General features: G+C 38.8%; 1 protein-coding gene across 1 annotated transcript; it reads right to left on the reverse strand.

Annotated features, from left to right (window-relative positions):
- Nucleotides 1–12631: 12631 nt before the first annotated feature.
- CCN3 (cellular communication network factor 3) lies at nucleotides 12632–18510 on the reverse strand. The gene is made up of 5 exons (XM_072410702.1): nucleotides 18401–18510; nucleotides 15977–16190; nucleotides 15454–15705; nucleotides 14672–14886; nucleotides 12632–14158 (listed from the first exon to the last, which is right to left on the reverse strand). The coding sequence occupies exons 1-5, from the start codon at nucleotides 18455–18457 to the stop codon at nucleotides 13859–13861; spliced, it is 1038 nt and encodes a 345-aa protein (XP_072266803.1). The 5' UTR covers nucleotides 18458–18510; the 3' UTR covers nucleotides 12632–13858.
- Nucleotides 18511–19200: the final 690 nt, after the last annotated feature.

Below are 19200 nucleotides of genomic sequence, written 5' to 3' on the forward strand. Positions count from 1 at the left end.
ACACTACAAGTCCATTCGGAGAACCTTAGAATAGTCACTGATGGAAAGCCATTGCTAAAATACAATTGGATAGGACTGTCTACAACTACCAGCCAATTGGAACATTGCTTGCTGTGTTAGTTAGCAACTAGTTAGGAGTCAGTCCTGGCCCCATCCCTATGGACTAGTAATTGTTAGGTATAGCATCACTCCTCAAAATACCATTTAAAAAGTGGTTTGCAAGAAAAACAATTGACTAGAAGCCAGTTGTATCATGACAACGGCTTTGATGTTTGCAGCTTGGAGTTGGCCACTAGGGATCAGCGAGCAAGTTTTTAAAACTCGATCTCGCAGTGAATTCGGCAGTTCTCGCTTACCGAAATTGTAAGCGATAATGGCCAATGTAAATTCGCCAATCAAGCTTGAATTGAAAAAAAAAAAAGATTGCAGGCTGTGCTGATCAATGAATGCAACGCCCGCTACATTCATTGATGAGCTAAGTGTGCGATCCCCAGCACTAGAGGGTAAATGGGAAAGTTTTCCTCAGCCAATCAGAGAGCACTAGAGGTTTTGAATGGGAAGACTTGTCCCCATTTAACCTCTAGTGCCAGGGATGGCAAACAGGATTCCCTGGGCTGCAAGAAAGCTTTCCTCAGCCAATCAGATAGCACTAGAGGTTTTGAATGGGGAGACTTGTCCCCATTTAACCTTTAGTGTCAGGGATCGCAAACAGGATTGCCAGGGCTGCAAGAATGATTGCAGCTTTTAGAATCCACTGCGATCCCGGGGCACTAGAGGTTAATTAACCTCTACTGCCCCGGGATCGCAGTGGAATTGCAGAAGAATTCTCAGTGGAGTTTCTCCATTGAGCATTCATCTGCTGTTCAGTTCCCACAGTCACCGGGCTGTACTTATCAGTACTTATCAGCCTGGTGACCGTAGGAACTGAACTGCAGATGAACTCCCAATGGAGAAACTCTATTGAGAGTTCATCTTCAGTTCCACTGCGATCCCGGGCACTGGAGGTTAATTAACCTCTAGTGCCTGGGGATCGCAAACAGGAGGATTCCCAGGGAATCCTGTGAATCCCCTGTGAATCCTCCTGTTATAATTTCCTCGATCTTCCGATGGTTTTGCGAAATCAGTTCACCTGGGGATTGCCTGTAGTCCATGCATCCACTTTATCCACATCTAGTAGAAATGGTGCCCTGTACAGCTGCAGAACTTGGTACGAGTCTGTCTCGTATGTCTGTCCTTGGCGGTACACAGAACACGTGATGGGTTTCTATGAAATCCACCTACTCCTTTAATGAAGCCCCATCAAGCAAAACTCTCTGTTTTTACTTACCCAGTTTGGATACAAAAGATAGACCCTGGGACAATAAAAGTCAGCTGATGTAGCATCCTCATATGGATATACCATAAACGGTGCTGCAACCAGAATTGAGTCCACATTTGAAAAAGCTTCTTGGATCTGGATCTTACCTTTGGTAAGGTGCCAAACAACTGAAATCATTCTCTGTGAATCCCTTTTAAATTACTGCAGACTTTTACAATGTTTTATAGTGATGTCACGATTATGTAATAAACATAAAGGCTGGCTTTCATGGACACAGATCTATACACTGTGTGCTAATAGCCAAAACGAAGGTCTTACAGGAACTTACATCAACTTAATTCTTTCCACAATGTTAAAATTAAAACATGAAATCTTGTGTTCCTGGGCCAAGTGTAGAAAGACACGAACATTTATTTTCTATCCAACGTGTTGATGGATATATAAAATGAAACGTGAAAAGAAATGACCCCATATAAAAGTCTGTGGCTGAAGTGTAAAACTAATTACACTTAATATCGCTATTGCAAAGCTGTTTCTTGGCCTCTGACAGCTGGCTTCATACAGAGGAACTGAATCTGGAGTTACTTAGTCAATGCTGAGGACCTACCTCAGTGCTGGATTAGGCAAGATGGTTAGATTTACATTTTAAAGAAAAATAGTCTAATAAATGAAACCCATGGGGAGCCCAGCTATGCCTTGTTTGGGCACCATCACCCAAATAATGAAAATATATACATATCTAGGTATAAGATTCTTTAATATCATATCATATCATATATCATATACAATATATGTGACTGTTTTGATAAAAACTAATACTTATGTTAATTGATAACACATAATGAGACTGATTTATTAAAGCTCTCCAACCCTGAAGAGGATAGATTATAATGGGAGAAGCCATTGACCCCGCAAATTTTGAATGGATTTTTTAAAAATGATTTGCTATTAGTTGGCAAATGTTTTCTGTGCCAGATCAGATCCATTGCAGGTTTGCAGGATCATCTAGGTTATACCATGATAGTGTATCTTCTCCAGGCTTGAAGAGCTTTAATATATCAGACCCAATGTTCTAGCATATGTTTTCAGTTTGACCTTTGAGATAACCTATCATAAGGGCTACTACATACCAATAATTATAAGACAACATAGCCCAGTCACAGGTCATATCCCATGATAACCACCGGCTCCCAACTGGTACTTTCCCAGCATGGCAGCAGATAGTGGCAAGAGCAGGCCATGGGGAGCAGGGGCAGATGTAACTGCATTCTGTGCATCCCTGTGCCTACCCAACTTCAGCTAAGAGAACAATGAGCAGCACAGTAATGACCGCACCAAGTTGTATGTACACCATTTCATGTTGTATTTACACTTAATTACAAAAACTATGCAGATCTGTACCACATCCCAAACGTCAAACACGTTTGCAAGGAAGACCCTAAACTCCAGACACAAGGATAGGGATTATACAAATAGCGTGACTTTTAAGGTATTACAAAATAAATTAAACACACATATATTTCACATTTTTAAAATCAATTGCACAAAAAAACATCAATCAACATGATTCAATATAGCATATCAAATTTACTGCTGACAGCCCCACTGCTCTAGATTGGTATTGTATAAACTCCAGTACCTGATTTACAAGGATTAAAAGCCTTGTATTAAAGCCTTATCTCGACGCGTTTCACAGAGCTTGTCTGCTTCATCGGGAGTACTGCAATGCAAGGATACATAGAGTAGTTTTCTATAAAAAGAAACAAATAATTATATATGTAAACATAAACCTTTCTTTAAATGTTTTTTTTTGGAAATATAATTGCCTTACCATGAAGATTCTCAATAACAAAAAATTTACAATTTGAATGCATGAACAAATGTTGGGGGCTCACATTTCTATGGTCTGGAATTGGTAGTGTTTCTGGGTACAAAAATTGGCAAGAATATCTGTGAAAAAAGGGGAAAGAGAAAACAGAAAAAAAGTATCACATAAAGTACAAAGGCAAAAAATATGCATGCATCTTGCACATATTCCATATAATATATATATGGATAGCAGGAAAATTTAAAGTCTATGCCCTCTCCTCAACCTCCCAACATCCAAAAAACTAGAGTAAGTATACCATATATTATCCAAAAAAATGTCACACTGCAGATACAAGCATGAGGCTCAATGAACAGATGTGCCTAGGCAAAGGTAGGGCATTGCTATTTTTCAGGATTCAGTCAAGACAAATGTAAATTTTCAGAATACAGGTAGTGCCCAAGTTAAGGACATTCGACATATGGACGACTCCTAGATACGAACCGGGCTTAACTATTTGCTTGTGTGCAGGACAGGGAAGGCGGGGGTGGTTTGCATGACTTGCAGAAGAAACCTTTTGCTAAACACTGAGATTGTGAGTGATCTTAAGGGGGTGAGATCTTCTGCAAATTCTTGTAACTCTTTAATGAACAAGACAAACTCTTCAGTTGTTTCTTTTTGCATATCAAAGCACATGCAAATGTAAAGAGGGAAGAAAAGATATGCTTTTATTAGCACAGTAGTAGATTATATGTGTATATTTAAAAGGAGTTTTTAGTGTCTCATCTAAACATAACTCTTGTGTTTAGCCCTTTGCAATGGTCAATCCTGGATGAAGAATTAATCACACCAACAAATAACTACTGGGCTATTACTAACCCTTTCCTTCCGGACCAACACCGTCCTTAAGATGCTTTCACCAGTCACTGAACTGTAAACTTTGCCTGCTTGGATAAAAGTTATCCCATCGGATCAAGATTACACAAGCTGATACTTTTGAAACAACCATAGTAATACTGAAAGGATACGTTTGGTAACTAGATAATTCTATGAAATTGGGTTAGCTTTTTTATGGAAGACAAATAAATCAGTCAATTAAAGTATTATTAGTAGGCAAACTTCTCTGCTGGTGAAACAAAATTGAACAATCCCTATGGATACACAGCCAGATGTAGTTGCATGTTGATCACGATTTAATCACAAATTCCCCAATAATGCACTTTAATCGTTGATTCACTTCATATCACAGTGTAACGTGGTGTTTTAAAGAGACATTATCGACAAACACAACTGTGATTTCTCAAAAAAATCCCCCGATGAAGCCCTCCCTGGGCAAAACGCGTCGGAAATCAGAGAATTATCATATGTCATTCACTGTATATACATGCTAATATTATTCAATAAGACACATATGATGTAGTTTAGTAGAACTGTGTTAAAGATAGGTTCTAGCACAGAAGAGTTATGTCTAGATGAGGAGCTAAAAACTCTTATTAAATAAATCACTCACATATAATTTACTACTGTGCGACGAAAAGCCTGTCTTTTCTTTCCTCTTTACCATTACATTATATATATATATATATATATATATATATATATATATATATATATAGTATATGCTTTTTTCCATATCAAAGCTCAGCTTGCTCCAGAAGTTAATAAATGTCTAGGCTCCATAAATGTTTCTTTTCTTCGTTTGTGATGAAATCTCAGTGAGGATTTTATACAGTAACTGACACTACACTGCTTAATAATATGTTGAGACAAACATCTGTCCTAGTTGTATTTATTAAAATAATATACCGGTTCTGACTTACATACAAATTCAACTTAAGAACAAACCTTACAGTTCAATGACTGGTGAAAGCATAATAGTCCTTATCGATGGTCAATATCTCGTATGTAACCTCGGGACTACCTGTACTGATTAAGCACAATAGCCATTTCAAATATTCCCTATAACATAAAAAAAAACTTTTTGAGTTCACAAAGTGATGGACTGTCTTTCCTGAGGCACACCAACCTTATGAATTTGTGCCACCATTACAATATATCAGACAGCAATGGGTGTGGGCAGCAGTAATGTTCTTATCAGCTGTCTGGCAAAGCTCAGTAATGCGGCTTAATCTGTCAATTCTGGCCAAAGATTACCCTCACCTCGTTGCATAACTAACGTGACCTCGGACTGATTTGTAACGCCACACAAAAAGTAAGGTCAACACCTTATTTTCTAAATTCTGCCAAGTTTCAAAAGTGCAAGTCTCTTATCTCAGGACAGGGAATACATTATAGCAATATTGGAATCAATAGCTAATCCTATGTAGAATATTTCCCGTTTTTACCCTTATGGGGTTTCATAGATTGGTGTAAAATAAGTCACGGCCATTGAAAAGCCATGGGCCTGCTCGGTTAGAGAGGATCCCTATTCTTATTTCTCTCCTTATTTTAGTCTCTTCCCTATAGACAATTGGAAGGGGAGAGTTATTGAACCCTAAATCCACCTTTAGTCAAGATAAGGGGATAAACTAATAATGTCCTTTTGCAAGGCAAATCATTTAAAATGGCTTGAATTAATTCCTGATGTTTCTATATTCAGCTAATGTGTTTTTTTTTTTAATTTGAAGGTTATCATTGAGCAGGGTCCTGCTGCAGGAAAAAGAAAACATTTCCTGAGTCTCCTCTCTCCCAGTGATCAGACTGCAACAATGTAACTTTGTAGCAGGTTAAACTAAAGCTGCGTACACACGTGCAATTTTTGTCGTTGGAAAGGATCTTTCACGATCCTTTCCAAAGACAAGGGACTACACGATGCATGAACGGTGCTGTACATACAGCACCGTTCTACTCTATGGAGAAGGGAGGGGGAGAACGACGGAGCGGCACCCTGCTGTGTGCTCCCCCCCTTCCCTTGCATTAGGATTGTTCGTCGTTCATCGTTCGTGGATCCGCCAGGACGGATCCACGGACGATGAACGACGCGACTCTACACACGCCAGATTCTCGCCCGATATCTGGCCGATGCCGATTATCGGGCGGGAAAAATCTGACGTGTGTACGCAGCTTAAAAGGCTGCAGTAGGGGCTGATCTGTGTGAACTGGACCGGCTCCAGGATTTACATGGCGGTGTTTTCTCTGAACCAGCCCCTGGGTCCAGAAAACAGATGCTGACAAAGGATAATACCAGAGGCTTCATCCATCCTTCTAGAAATATACTCAGTGGTTACAAACTGATACTCTACTGACATCTAGTGGAAACATTTTTTGAAAACAATTAGTAAAATTTAAATAAATGGTATAATATAATTTTCTCCATTGTGAATTAAGAGGGATAGAAGGTTACACTGATAACTTGCCTATAAAAGCTGTATGCTCCAAGGATGTCACATCGATCCTGGCTTTGATGTATTAAATCAGTCAACTAACATGTGGCCAGTAAAGTCTTACAATGTTTTGGTATTTGTTTCAAATCAGTGATTCTGTTTTGAGATTACAATCAGAAAGAAGGCCCAGGAGGCTGCCCCTTTAAATGTAAGTCTATAATAACAGTGCCAAACTTTCTTTCCTCTTTCTTTTAAAAAATTTTATGTCACCTTTCTTGGTAGCGCCCTTATGTTAATTGATATTTATAGTGCTGCAGTGCCCTCTAGTGGATCATTAAAGATAACATGTTTGATGGTGATATTCTAAGTAGTGACTATGATTATTTTTAGTACTATCTTGTATTTCTATAGCTTGTATAATACTGTAGCATTCCATATATATAAATTTACATGTTTATATATTTCTATATATGAAGAACTGCCACTACTGACTCCATAGTCACCCTAGAGTCAAATTCAAGCTCCTGTGCTTTGCCTTCAAATCTCTCCACAGTTCTTGTCCCACTTACCTTTCTGCCCTGGTAATAAAATACTCCCCCAGCCGCTCTCCTCGCTCCTCCAATGACTTCCTCACTCATAACCTCATCACACGCACGGCTTCAAGACTTTTCTAGAGCTGCCCCGACTCTCTGGAATGGTCTTTCTCGTCCTATTTGGCTTGCTCCTACTTTCTGCTCATTTAAAAAAGCACTCAAAAAGGATTTTTTTCAAACTTGCTTACCTGTCTTCTGTCTTTTAAAACCTTCACTTCTTCCCTCCATTACATATCCCCCTCTTATTGTGTGAGACTTCCCCCACCTCTTGGATTGTAGGATCTTCGGGGCAGGGTCCTCGCCTCCTCTGTGTCACTGTATCTATCTGTCATTTGCAACCCCTATTTAATGTACATCGCTGCGTAATATGTTGGCGCTATATAAATCCTGTTTATTATTATTATTAATAGTAATAATAATAATAATAGTCAATAGTATTGCCTCAAAGAGGCTCACAATATAATGTCCCTACCATAGTCTAGGTTAATTTTGTTGGCCAAATAAAACTGGTAAATTTATTTACCTGAACCGGGACTTTCGAGACAAAAATATTTTTCATACAGTTGACTTAAAAGCAATTTTTTTTTTTCACAAACCTTTTTGCAATTCATCAAAAAGCAAAATAAATAATCACTAATTACTTTTTGATCAGCCGTGATTTGTAGTTTTACATTTTGTATACAAATGATTTGTAGCTCTACAGTCTTCTCCTAAAGAAGTGAACCGGCTCCATGAAACGCGTTGTGAAAAATAGGACAGAGAGAGACGTTGAGATTATAGTTGTTTGTGTTTTTTTTAATGTATTTATTAAATGTAAAGTTATTTATAATAAAAGGTTTGTAATAAACAAAACATTGCTTTTAAGCAAACTGTATGAAAAAATATTTTTGTCTCGAAAGTCCCGGCTCTGTTTAGGTAAATTAATTTACCATATATGTTGTTTTGGGATGAGGGATAGTTTTAAGTATTTTGCTAGGGACCATCTATTTTTTCCTCTTCCAAATAAAAATGTTATTTGGGGATGTGGGAGGAAACTGGAGTACACAAAAGAACCCCACAGAAACAAATGCAGCTGGTATCCTGGCCACAATTTGACCTCAGTGCACCAAAACCACAATGCCACCATGCTTCCACATTATACTTTTTAAAAATGGCAAATGAATGAAGATTTACTGTGTTTATTATGCAAATTACCACCTACGATTCTGGCATTTACCTATTAACCAACATTAACTGCAGCAGCAGGTCAACCTATTCAATAATGAAAAATCCTGGACAACCTGGAACACTAATCCACACTGACAATGCTATTTATAATACAGCCCCTGTATGAAGCAATGGCAATGTTGATAAATAGGACCATCCTGGGCAATGTTGATCAATAGGACCATCCTGGGCATTATTCACCATTGCTAGGTGTCATTCTAATCAATGTAAGCTCAATGGTGTTTATTCCACAGTCTAACAAAAGAAGGGAGTAGAAGGTGCCAGCATCTCCTTGAGTATCTTCTAGTGGTGAGTGTGATTAGGATGGGGGAACTATATTAAGGGGATTAAGAGATAGATGTTAGATGTGTTAGTTGGAAGAATGCTCTCCATTTCCATGCCTCCTCCTTGGATCCCAATATTGATTCCATTGGTCATGACTATTCTAATATATCATTGGATTCTTGTTGCCTCCAACACAACAAGACATCGGGGGCATACCCAGTGCCACTGCCCCATCCCCTCACTCTGCCCATGTTGCTGCTTTTGTTTACTATGAATAAATATAGAAATATTCAGTAAGGTAAAAAAGATTGCAAACAATTGTCTCATTGTTCCTAATATGTAATAAATATTATTATGATCGGTAGATCATGAAATTTAAATGCAATTACCAAAAATCAATTTGCCTCCTTTGCCATTCTCCAATCTTTGGTAAGGTGGGGGAAACATCTCCGAAAGGATCAATGGGCAATCACTATATAAAAAGAGGAAAAAAATGATTTTATGACTGAGCCCATTGCAGTATGCAACCCTAACCCTCAGAACAGTGCAGAGAAGGGCAACTAAACTAATAAAAGAAATGGAGGAGAGATTAGCTGAACTGAAATTATTTTCCCTTGAGAAGGGATATAAAAGGAAGGATATGATCACCCTGTGTAAATACCGTGTTTCCCTGAAAATAAGACAGGGTCTTATATAAACTTTACCTCTGACAATAGCAGTAAGGTTTACTTTCAGGGGATGTCTTATTTTCATATTCATGTCCAAAAAAATCTTTAGAAAGATACCTAGTTACCTGTGACCTGTCAAAATCACATATTTCTTTTGTTATATGTTAAATAATTAACGTAAAAAAACACAGCTTCATAGGCAAACAAGTGCAATATAACAAGAAAATGTGCTGACAATTAACATATGGCTCATAGAGTAACATGCAGACACAGAACAGTAACCAAGATAAATCTGAGTAAAATCAATGAATAAATATGCATTGCTGCTAATGATTGAAATACTAACAATGATCATTTGAAAAAAGAGTCCACCAACCTCTTACTAAAGTTGTAGTGTCACACCAGAAGAGGTTAATAACCACCCTGCGATTTCTTGACCCCTTGCTCCAGTGCTTTTAAAATCTCCTGCTCTCTTTCTGCTCTCTCCATCCTCTTGGTATTCCTCCACGTACCACGTGACCACACTCCCTGAAGAAGCCGATAGGGCTTACTTTTGGGGTAGGGCTTATATTCCCCCTTGCATGATTATTATGCTAGGGTTTATTTTTGGGGTAGGTCTTATTTTCGGGGAAACACGGTATGTACATGGTTCAAATAGAGAACTCTCTTCCCAATTCTTCACTTTGAGATCATTACAAAGAACAAGAGGGCGCTCTTTGGAGGAAAAGAAGTTTAATCTCCAGATAAGGAAGGGATTCTTCACTGTAAGGTGTGGAATCGGCTCCCTCAAGAAGTAGTTTTTGCATGCTGTATAGATTGCTTTAAGAGAAAGCTGGATGATTTCTAGAAGTACAGAATATAACTGGGTATTAAAGCTTTAAAGTAAAGACAACGGAGATCCAGGGAACATCCAATTGTCTCATGGAATCAGGAAGGAATTTTTTTTCCCTTGTTGAAGAAAATTGTACCTGGGTTTTTTTTTGCCTTCCTCTGAACCAACTATGTCTTATAGGGTTTTATATCTGGGATATGTTTATTTACATAGTGGTTGAACTTAATGGACTTATGTCTTTTTTCAACCTGGCCTACCATGTAACTTATCTACAAGCATAGGGACCAAATGCAAAGGTTCCTACATGCTCAGGACACTCAGAAATAAGTCCGGGAGAGGTTCAGAGAACAGAGCTGTGTATGGCACATGCCAGCCTCTGCCCCTTCTCGAGCCCAGAGATCCCAAAGACATGGAGGCTGTGCTTTCTGTGTCCATTCTCAATGCAGCTCAATATGTTAGAATATGTTTTGCATATGCAGAATATGTTTTTGCTTCACCGAGAGACAGGCGCAGTTAAGGAAGAGGTAGAACGGTGACTGCTTTTTTTAATGTGCACCACTGACCTGAGCCACTGTGCATATAATTGTAAAAAGTGACCAATTGACCACAGACCAATGTTAAGGGAAAACACAGCTTCTCAATGCACAGGGCCTGCACAACAATTTAGAGTATTATTCTCCACACAGCAGCCTACCCCCCGTCACTAGGACCCCTGTGATATGTAAAGGATTTATGGACACAGTAACCCTCTTCCTGCCAAACGCTATTCTATATATAATGTATTGTTACCTATCCCCAGTGGCAATGTATGGTTCCCCACTTCTTTTTCTCTGTAGTTTTCCCACTGCATATTATCTCCATGTATTCTGTAGGGATTTCTATATTTCTAGTGTTTCAGGTGAAGCAGAATTCAGCCATTCCACTCCTCACTGGCGTTTAAGCTACGTACACACGTCAAATATTTCTCGCCCGATAATCGGCTTCGGCCGGATATCGGGCCAGAATCTGGCATGTGTACAGCCCGCGTCGTTCATCGTCTGTGGATCCGTCCTGGCAGATCCATGAAGGATGAACGACAAGCGACTTTCGCTCTCCCCCTCCCCTCTCCATAGAGCAGAACGGTGCTGTATGTACAGCACCGTTCATGCATCGTGCAGTTCTTATCGTTGGAAAGGATCGTGAAAGATCCTTTCCAACGACAAGAATTGCACGTGTGTATGCGGCTTTAGGAGTACACAAGATATACAAGAAATTACACAGGCTAACAGTAATTTTAATGGACTGTATATAATTAGACTAATGGCTTTGTATATTTTTAAAGCAATTACTTTCTGTACCTGAACACCAGCAAATGATGCTTTAGCGCAGACACAGAGAGAATTAAGCACAGGAGAACTCTGTGCTTTGGGATGATTTATTTACGGTTAGTGAATAAATCAGGGTGTAAAGATCAACGAAAAGGGAGTTCAGATTTATGAATATGGTTGATTTTAGGGTCAGTATGTAAACACCAGAACAAAAACTCATCTGCAATCACCCTGTGCTCTAAGGCTATGTACACACGTGCAATAATTATCGTTGGAATTGAATGACTCACTAACCGATAATCTTTAAAAAAAAAGTGCACGGCTGGCCAAGGACGCTGATTGAGGTATATCCCAGGAAATGAACGACCATCCCGGCAGATCTGATTGGGCGACGGTCGGTTTCTATCTATTGTGCGTACGGTCGTTCAATGATTGTGGATGGTTCTGCAGTACACTTTCTCCTTTACATGTCGCTTCCTGCATCGTTCAAATGATCGTATCTAGTGTGTGTACATTATTGGTGATCGATCATATCGTTACAGCATTTACAGAATTGTGCACAATACAATCGTTCAAATTAATTGTGCATAATCGTTGATCAGTCATTTTCTAACGATAATTTTTTCCAGTGGTTACCAAGGCCAAATTGTTCTTTAAAATCCCTTTAATTTTTTACCTGTAATTATGACAGTAATATGCTTTCTCCTCTTAGGTAACCTATAGGACCCATAGGGTGCCTATTAGACGATGGAGCTATGTAAAGTAAATCTGGGGATTAACATGTGTAGCACATAGACATACTACCACAGGGTTTACATGGAGCCGCCCAGAAACCACACACTTTTTCTACCACTGGAAAGAATAGGACGTCTCATGTCTTGAAATTTTCTAGTCATCTATCAGCAGCCACCATTATTATTACCTTGGGGGACATGCCAATTGGTATGCAAAGTTTGACTATGAGAAGGTTTTTTTCATAAGCAGTTTGGGTGGCTCCAGACAGTGTTTCTTTGACTTCATACAACCAAAGATTTGGGTGGGAAGATTATGCTATGGGATGTCTGCAATATATGCTAGTTTATTAGTCTTGTGTCTGCAGGTTCATTTTTGGGATGAGTAGCAAGGGGGCCGGAGTGTCTGGGGGCCCGAGTGTTTGGGAGTCCAATCGTCAATGCAGGATCTACATAATGGCCCTATATTTGAGTGTTAAAAGCATGGGAGCTCAAGTATTAAGGCTGCCTCAACATGCTGGCCCTATGGTATAAAGCGTTAAAGAAGCTGAACACAGGGGGTAACACAAGTGAATTTATTAAAAAAAAATATATTTTTGCATTGTACAACACAATTAAAAAAAAAATAAGACACAAACATACAGTCTATATAATCTCAAAGCTGAATTCTTGTTATACAACTTCAGTCTACAATACCAGCTTAAAAGGTAACAACATACAGTGTAATCCTATATGTATTTGTTCTCTTTAAATATACGTAGGACAAAAAAAAAAAAAACCCACACACACACATTTAGGTTTTAAGGCCAGTAAATCAAAGTAGTTGTATGCAATTGTTTTATTTCCAATTATTAGCCAGTAAATGGAGCTTTGAGACCATTTTCCACAGCTGAAAAAAGTAGGAGCGGTTACTGATCTCCCCTTCCTGTCTCCCTGTTCTGTATGTGTACATATATATTTTTTGATTACAGAGAGACAGTTTGAAAGCAAACAGCACCTGCTGCTATCTTTAGCTGCACCCTGTATTAAATGTCAAGCATTAGTTTAAATATAAATGAACTTAAGGACCTAGAACATTTATACCTTCCCTTTATTCTGTTCTTGCATACCACAAGCCATCTTATGTAATTAATATGGCATTTGTTCAACACCAGTCAGGGCTCACTTCTCAAGTGACTGCAGCTATAGTCTAAGTCTGGCTGTCTAAGCTGTATATGGGCAACAGGTACCCAAAAAATAAATTGTAAAAAAAAACACCCACACACACACCACACACCCCTCTAATAGTTCAGAAGGCACTGAATTCAGATTATCTGATCCAGAACCATAATGTACCCAGCAGGACATAACAAATTTCACATGTGAAACAGTACACTCCCCGTGCAGCTGATATCTCAGCATTTGTAGTTGGATTAGGTCTTTTAAGCATATTTTCCAAAAATAGTCCATGGTGCTTGGACTTANGGTGCTTGCACCTTATTTTTTTAACACAGCTTTGGCTTTTTACATTCTAGACATGTTTAAAAACTAAGACACATTACAAGTTTAAAATATTCTAATTAAATTACTCTATTTACAGTTGAAAAAAAAAACAAAGACAGTCCATGAAATTTTCTCCTTAAATTAATGGTTACTTTAAATATAAAACAAGTAAACAAATGATAGTTACATTACATTAGTTTCCCTTTTTTTCAAGCCACCTGCTGTACATTTTTATCAATGACAGCATTAAGTCCACTGGCTACTCCGCGGCTTGGAGCATGAACAATGGATTTGGTTATCTTGTCCTTATAATGGTCTCCGTAGGCCGGGGAACATTGCGTTGTCTGTCTGGAGGAGGCTGGTGTCTCGTGGGCAGTTGTAATGACAGACGCACGTGTTGATGAACATCATGGGCTTTTTCATTACTTTGTTTCTGGGACACTGGAACTCCACTTGGGCGGTCCTGGTGCTGTGTGGTGTACAACATCGGCCATCGCTGCAGCCGCCGCAAAATTTGGGGGTGTAGGTTTGGACGCTGACGCAGTTTTTGTATTCAAAGCGGATGGGGGTTTCGGATCGGGTCACCTTTGTGCATTTTTTTCCTACCTGTAATGGGGAAGAAACAATATTTGGTTAGGAAGACCAATATTACCAATACATTTTACTGTAATTTTGTTGCTCACAATGTTACTGTAAGTAGAAGTACTTCCATTTGCAGGCTGACAACTAAGCCACTGTTTAGCAATAAGCAACAATGTTGTCGGCCCATTGGAACAGCTACTTCATTTGGCAGATGGGCTACTACTCAATGGCCAACAGAAGAAGTGCACATGACGACACTGCACCATTTTACTGTATACACAGTGTTGTTCAGTTCTACAGAGAAAGGATGGTGAAGGATAAGCGGGAAGCACCCTGCTGCATCCTCCTCCATGCAGTGGTTTCCCCAGGTGACCATTAAGTGATTCTCCTTGGCAGATCATTAAAAGACATCGGGGACCACTGTCCACAGCAGGAGGTACTGTACTTTTTGCAAAAGATTACCAAAAACACTTGATCTTAGGTTTACATACATTTTCAATAACATCTTGGAAACCAAATTAAGTTATCCGCTCTCACCTTTTTAACAAGTCCCTGTCTGTTGTCCTCGCAGGGTCGCACCATACACAGGCGGATCTGCTTCTGCATTTCGCATCGGTTATTACGATTTGACACCCGATAGGAGTGACCAACACCGCAAGTCTTGGAACAAGCGCTCCATTCTGTTGTTTGAGTGATGCAGTTGACTCCCATGTCAGGAACACCGACTCCTAAAGTGGCTTCAGGTCTGTAGGCTGTAAAATACAACAACAGAAGAAAGTTTATTACATTGCTGTACTATGTTCATGAACCAATCTCTACATGTATTTTTAATACAGTTTGTAGAAGTACCCAAATCTGTCTTTTTATTAGATTCCCGTAATCCTCTACAGAACAGTACGCAGACTGGTTGAAGAACGGTCAGCCATTGCTTAGCTTAAGGCTACATGGAATGACCTTGTCAATGTACTAATGCCCCTTCATTGCCCAGACAGCAGAGTATGGGGGAATATTGCAGTGACATTCCTGGTACTTTTAGGTATGGGAGAACATGCAACTCACTTCCCTTCCTCCCACATGACAGCAATGGTAAGTGGCCATTGGTTTTATAGGAATACAGAGTATAGGCTCCAAGTCCTGTTATCTTCTGAACATAATGGCATATTGGCAGTAAAGCAAAAAGAAGGCGAAAACACTAGTAGATGAAGGGTCTAGTGCGAAGGAGAACCTGTTTTTTTATATGGACAGGTTTTCCTAATGGATTAGGTCCCATATATTAAAATCACTACTAAATAAGTATTGAAATAGTACTACGGTCTTACCTGCCATTGCAAAACCTCCAATTGCCACCTCTTCCTTGGAGTCACAGATCCACTTTTCACAGCATTCGCCTGGCACTTTGACTTTGATTGGGTTGGGGCATTCGGGACTAGGCAGTAGCAGGTCATTGTTACATCTGGGGACACAGCTGATCTGCCCATCCTGGCATGTACAGTGATATTTACAGCTGGGCTGGAAACTTTCACCATTGCGGTACACCATGTCGTTGAACACACACTTGTCAGATTCCAGAGCTGGAGAATGAGAAGATTTATGGTTACATACTGGACACATCTGTGTACCCTACCAATTTCACCATTGTACTGAAATATTTATGTAAATATGTATTGTATGAAAAATATGGGGTCTATTAATAATTGGTTTTATCCAGGATTTACATGAGACTGAAACTTTCCACATTAGATTAAGGCTAGATTGAGATCAAGTAATCCTACACAACTCCTGATGGCTGGCACCTTGCACCAATAGTTTGTAGCTATATTGATTTTATTGGACTTTACTTACCCATGCAAATGCCAACATCGATTCTCAGATCAGCGTTAAAGTCACAGAATAGTCCTTCTTGGCATGGGTGCACTTCAGAGCAGCTCTCCCCATCTTGTCGGGCACACACGGGACAGCAGGCACAGCCATCTAATACAACTGGCACATTGGGAGCGCATCTAGGTGGCTCTTCAGGGCAAGGTCCACATACCGATGGGCATTTCTGGGAAACCACCTGCAAAGGAAAATTCAAAAAGTGAGCCTAAAATTATTTAATTAACCAAGTATTGATTTTTATTTCTTGCATTTAGGCAGGGTATCTCCTAAAACAGGTGCAAGTCATTCCCCACAGCCTTCAGGGTGTTAATGTAACGCACCTACCTTACAGTTTTGTATTTTGACTGTAGGACTTTAGAGACATCCTCTCTCACAAATGGGTAGTCTAGAGAAGGGTCATGGCAATCAAATCTAATTATTACTTTATGGAGATTGCCATGATCTCCATAGGAAATTGTACAAATTAGCACTGTATACATAATTGCCTCCTTCGCCAAAGAAAATGTATGGGTCGCATATGCCACTTTAAAATAAAGTGATCAAATACTAATTCTAAAGAATGACGCTACTTATTTCCAATTTCAGTAATTACATTGCATTTATCAAACCAATATTCGTCACCATAAAAAAATTGAATTGCCTTTTTTTAAGTCTGGCGTTAAGAAATGAAAATCAAATTTAAAAATGGAGAGGAGAAAAAAAAAAAAAAAAAAAGGAGCAATCTGGTATTGGATTGCTACTTCTATATAAGTATGACCTAAGAGCGTAGTAAGCCTTAATAGGCTAAAGAATGAATCGGGGGCCTTGTTTAATTTATTATGCTGGGTCTGAGCCAAAACGGAGGCGTTGGAAGGCTTTGTATGACCCAGTCTGACATAGCTATAGGTAGGGATGTGAGGGGAAGCACGTTCATATGTTTCCACTTAGTGTGTGCACTGACATCATTCTCTCTTCTGTAGTTGCAACTGCAATGACATTCACCTAGTGGAATTCAGATATGCAGCCGGTTCAAACTCGCCTGATAATAAAGGTGATCTTTATATATGGAAAACCAATGAATTTCAGCATTTTTTAATATTATTTAATTGCATGTCTAAAATACTTTAGAGGCATTTAGTTATTTTGTCTTGTCTATACAAATAGGTTAGCTGTGCTCATGGCAATAAAGTAACAGTAAAATGTTGCTATAAAGGCACATTTGTTTTGTGTGATGTATTCTCTGCAAATCGGTTCTGTTTTTGAAGATTTCTTACACCACATGGTTTAATCATCTATTGGGTTTTCTATGTTTTATGGGTTGTGCTGCTGTATTTTGCTTTTTTATATGTTATGTGTTTGTTATTTTTCTCTCTTGTTGCTTTCCTACAAATGCATATCCAACAGGTTCAATTAGTAGTTGTAAAGATAGCAGGGTAAGCCACCTGATAGTTGTTGTCTAATAGATGAATTGCTATCAGAGAGGAACAAGAAGGCACAATCACTGTGCAGTATACACAGAAAGAATGTCTTCCCTACACACTAATATATATATATATATATATATATATATATATATATATAACCTAAAACATGAACATATATTGTTAAAGTTATATATTCAAAACCTAATCATATTAACATTCTTTTAAAAAGAAAATCAAAAACTGCAAAACTACTAATAAAGTCTATGCTCACCCAGATCTGTTTTTAAGTATATTTGGCAGCATCCCTCACTGTATACACTTTTCCCTTTTGTTAATCTGTTGCAAAGTTCCTTACCTAGAGATCCTGCCAGTAACAACAGTTTCCTTTTTATACTGACAACGCTTTGGGGCTGTTCTGCAGCCAGTAGCAATGTTCTCAGTGCACACCTGATGGCCAATTGAAGAAATGTGCAAGCAAGCTGACAACATTGCTGATAATTGCAAGGCAATGCATTATGGTTGTCAGCTTTGTGCAGGACGGGTTGTTACTGCTAAGATCTCCAGGTAAAAAACATTATTCTGAACAATATTTGAATTAAAAAGCTGTATACAGTGAGGCATGATACCAACATACTGAAAATACAAACTCACCGATAATTAAATTTTCTGGTCAATACAATAAAACCAGATGCAAAAATAATAAGCAAAAACTATTAGTTACCAACACAATGCTCCATTTTTTATCACTGTATCACTATTCTGATGACATGGAAGTGATGAATGGTAAAATCCTATTGGATGTAACCATTGCCATGTAACTATATTTTTGCTGATTGCTCATAATTTGGAGATTAAAGTGTGCCTAATAAATAAGCTTGCAAATGAAATAGTATATCTTAGAGGAATATAGAATTTAGAATGCTAAGACTTCTATAGTTTTCAGGAATAAAAAAAAATGCTAAAGGCAAAAAAATGTAATACTTACTTTATGAACCAGAAAGAGTGTGCACAGGGCTTGGAGAAGATTCCTTGTGCAGAACATGATGTCTGAACCTTTCTGCTCAATAATGATTCCTTCTGTCTTGCTGGAGTAAGTGCCTGAGATGTCCTCCACTGAGTCTGCAGACTACATTTATAGCACACAGCTCCATCCAGTGGGATCCTATTGGTGGATGACCCTGAATTGGGCAGATTTTGGAATGATGACGATTTCCAAATTCCTGACGCCCACCACATTCCCCCAAACTCTGCAGTTTAGGCACACTAGATGGCGAGCTAATATCCCTCAAGAGGAAAAAAGTTGCATGTAATACTTGCAAAAAGGAATGTATTTTCCATCCAACTCAGGGAAGTGACAGCGGAACTGATTACTCATCTGTACAAGAGGAATGCCTGTTATAAGCACATCTCCAGACGTCTCGTACAGTCTGAGCGGACAGGCAGGCGTAATCTACTGTACTCTTCTTATTACTTATTTCTCTTATGTAACTGCTAGACAATGAGAACACTATTTCCAACTGTTGAGGACTGAAAATAAAAAAATGAAAAAAAGAAGATCTGAATTTTTTGCTTAGGCATTTACGTAAGCCTCTGCCAAGTGTTGGCCATCGTTGCCCATTGTGTTCCATAAGGACGCACCCCTATATTTTTCCTATATTTTTTTAATTGAATCCAATGTATAAAATGTGCACAATTGGATGCAACTTGGATGAAAACATTTATACATAGGCCCCTTTTTAACAGATTCACACATCAATGTTTGCTTGTGGGCTGAACAAACCCTTT

The sequence above is a fragment of the Pyxicephalus adspersus genome, chromosome 5 (genome assembly GCF_032062135.1).
Source record: "Pyxicephalus adspersus chromosome 5, UCB_Pads_2.0, whole genome shotgun sequence".
NCBI classification, from domain to species: domain Eukaryota; kingdom Metazoa; phylum Chordata; class Amphibia; order Anura; family Pyxicephalidae; genus Pyxicephalus; species Pyxicephalus adspersus.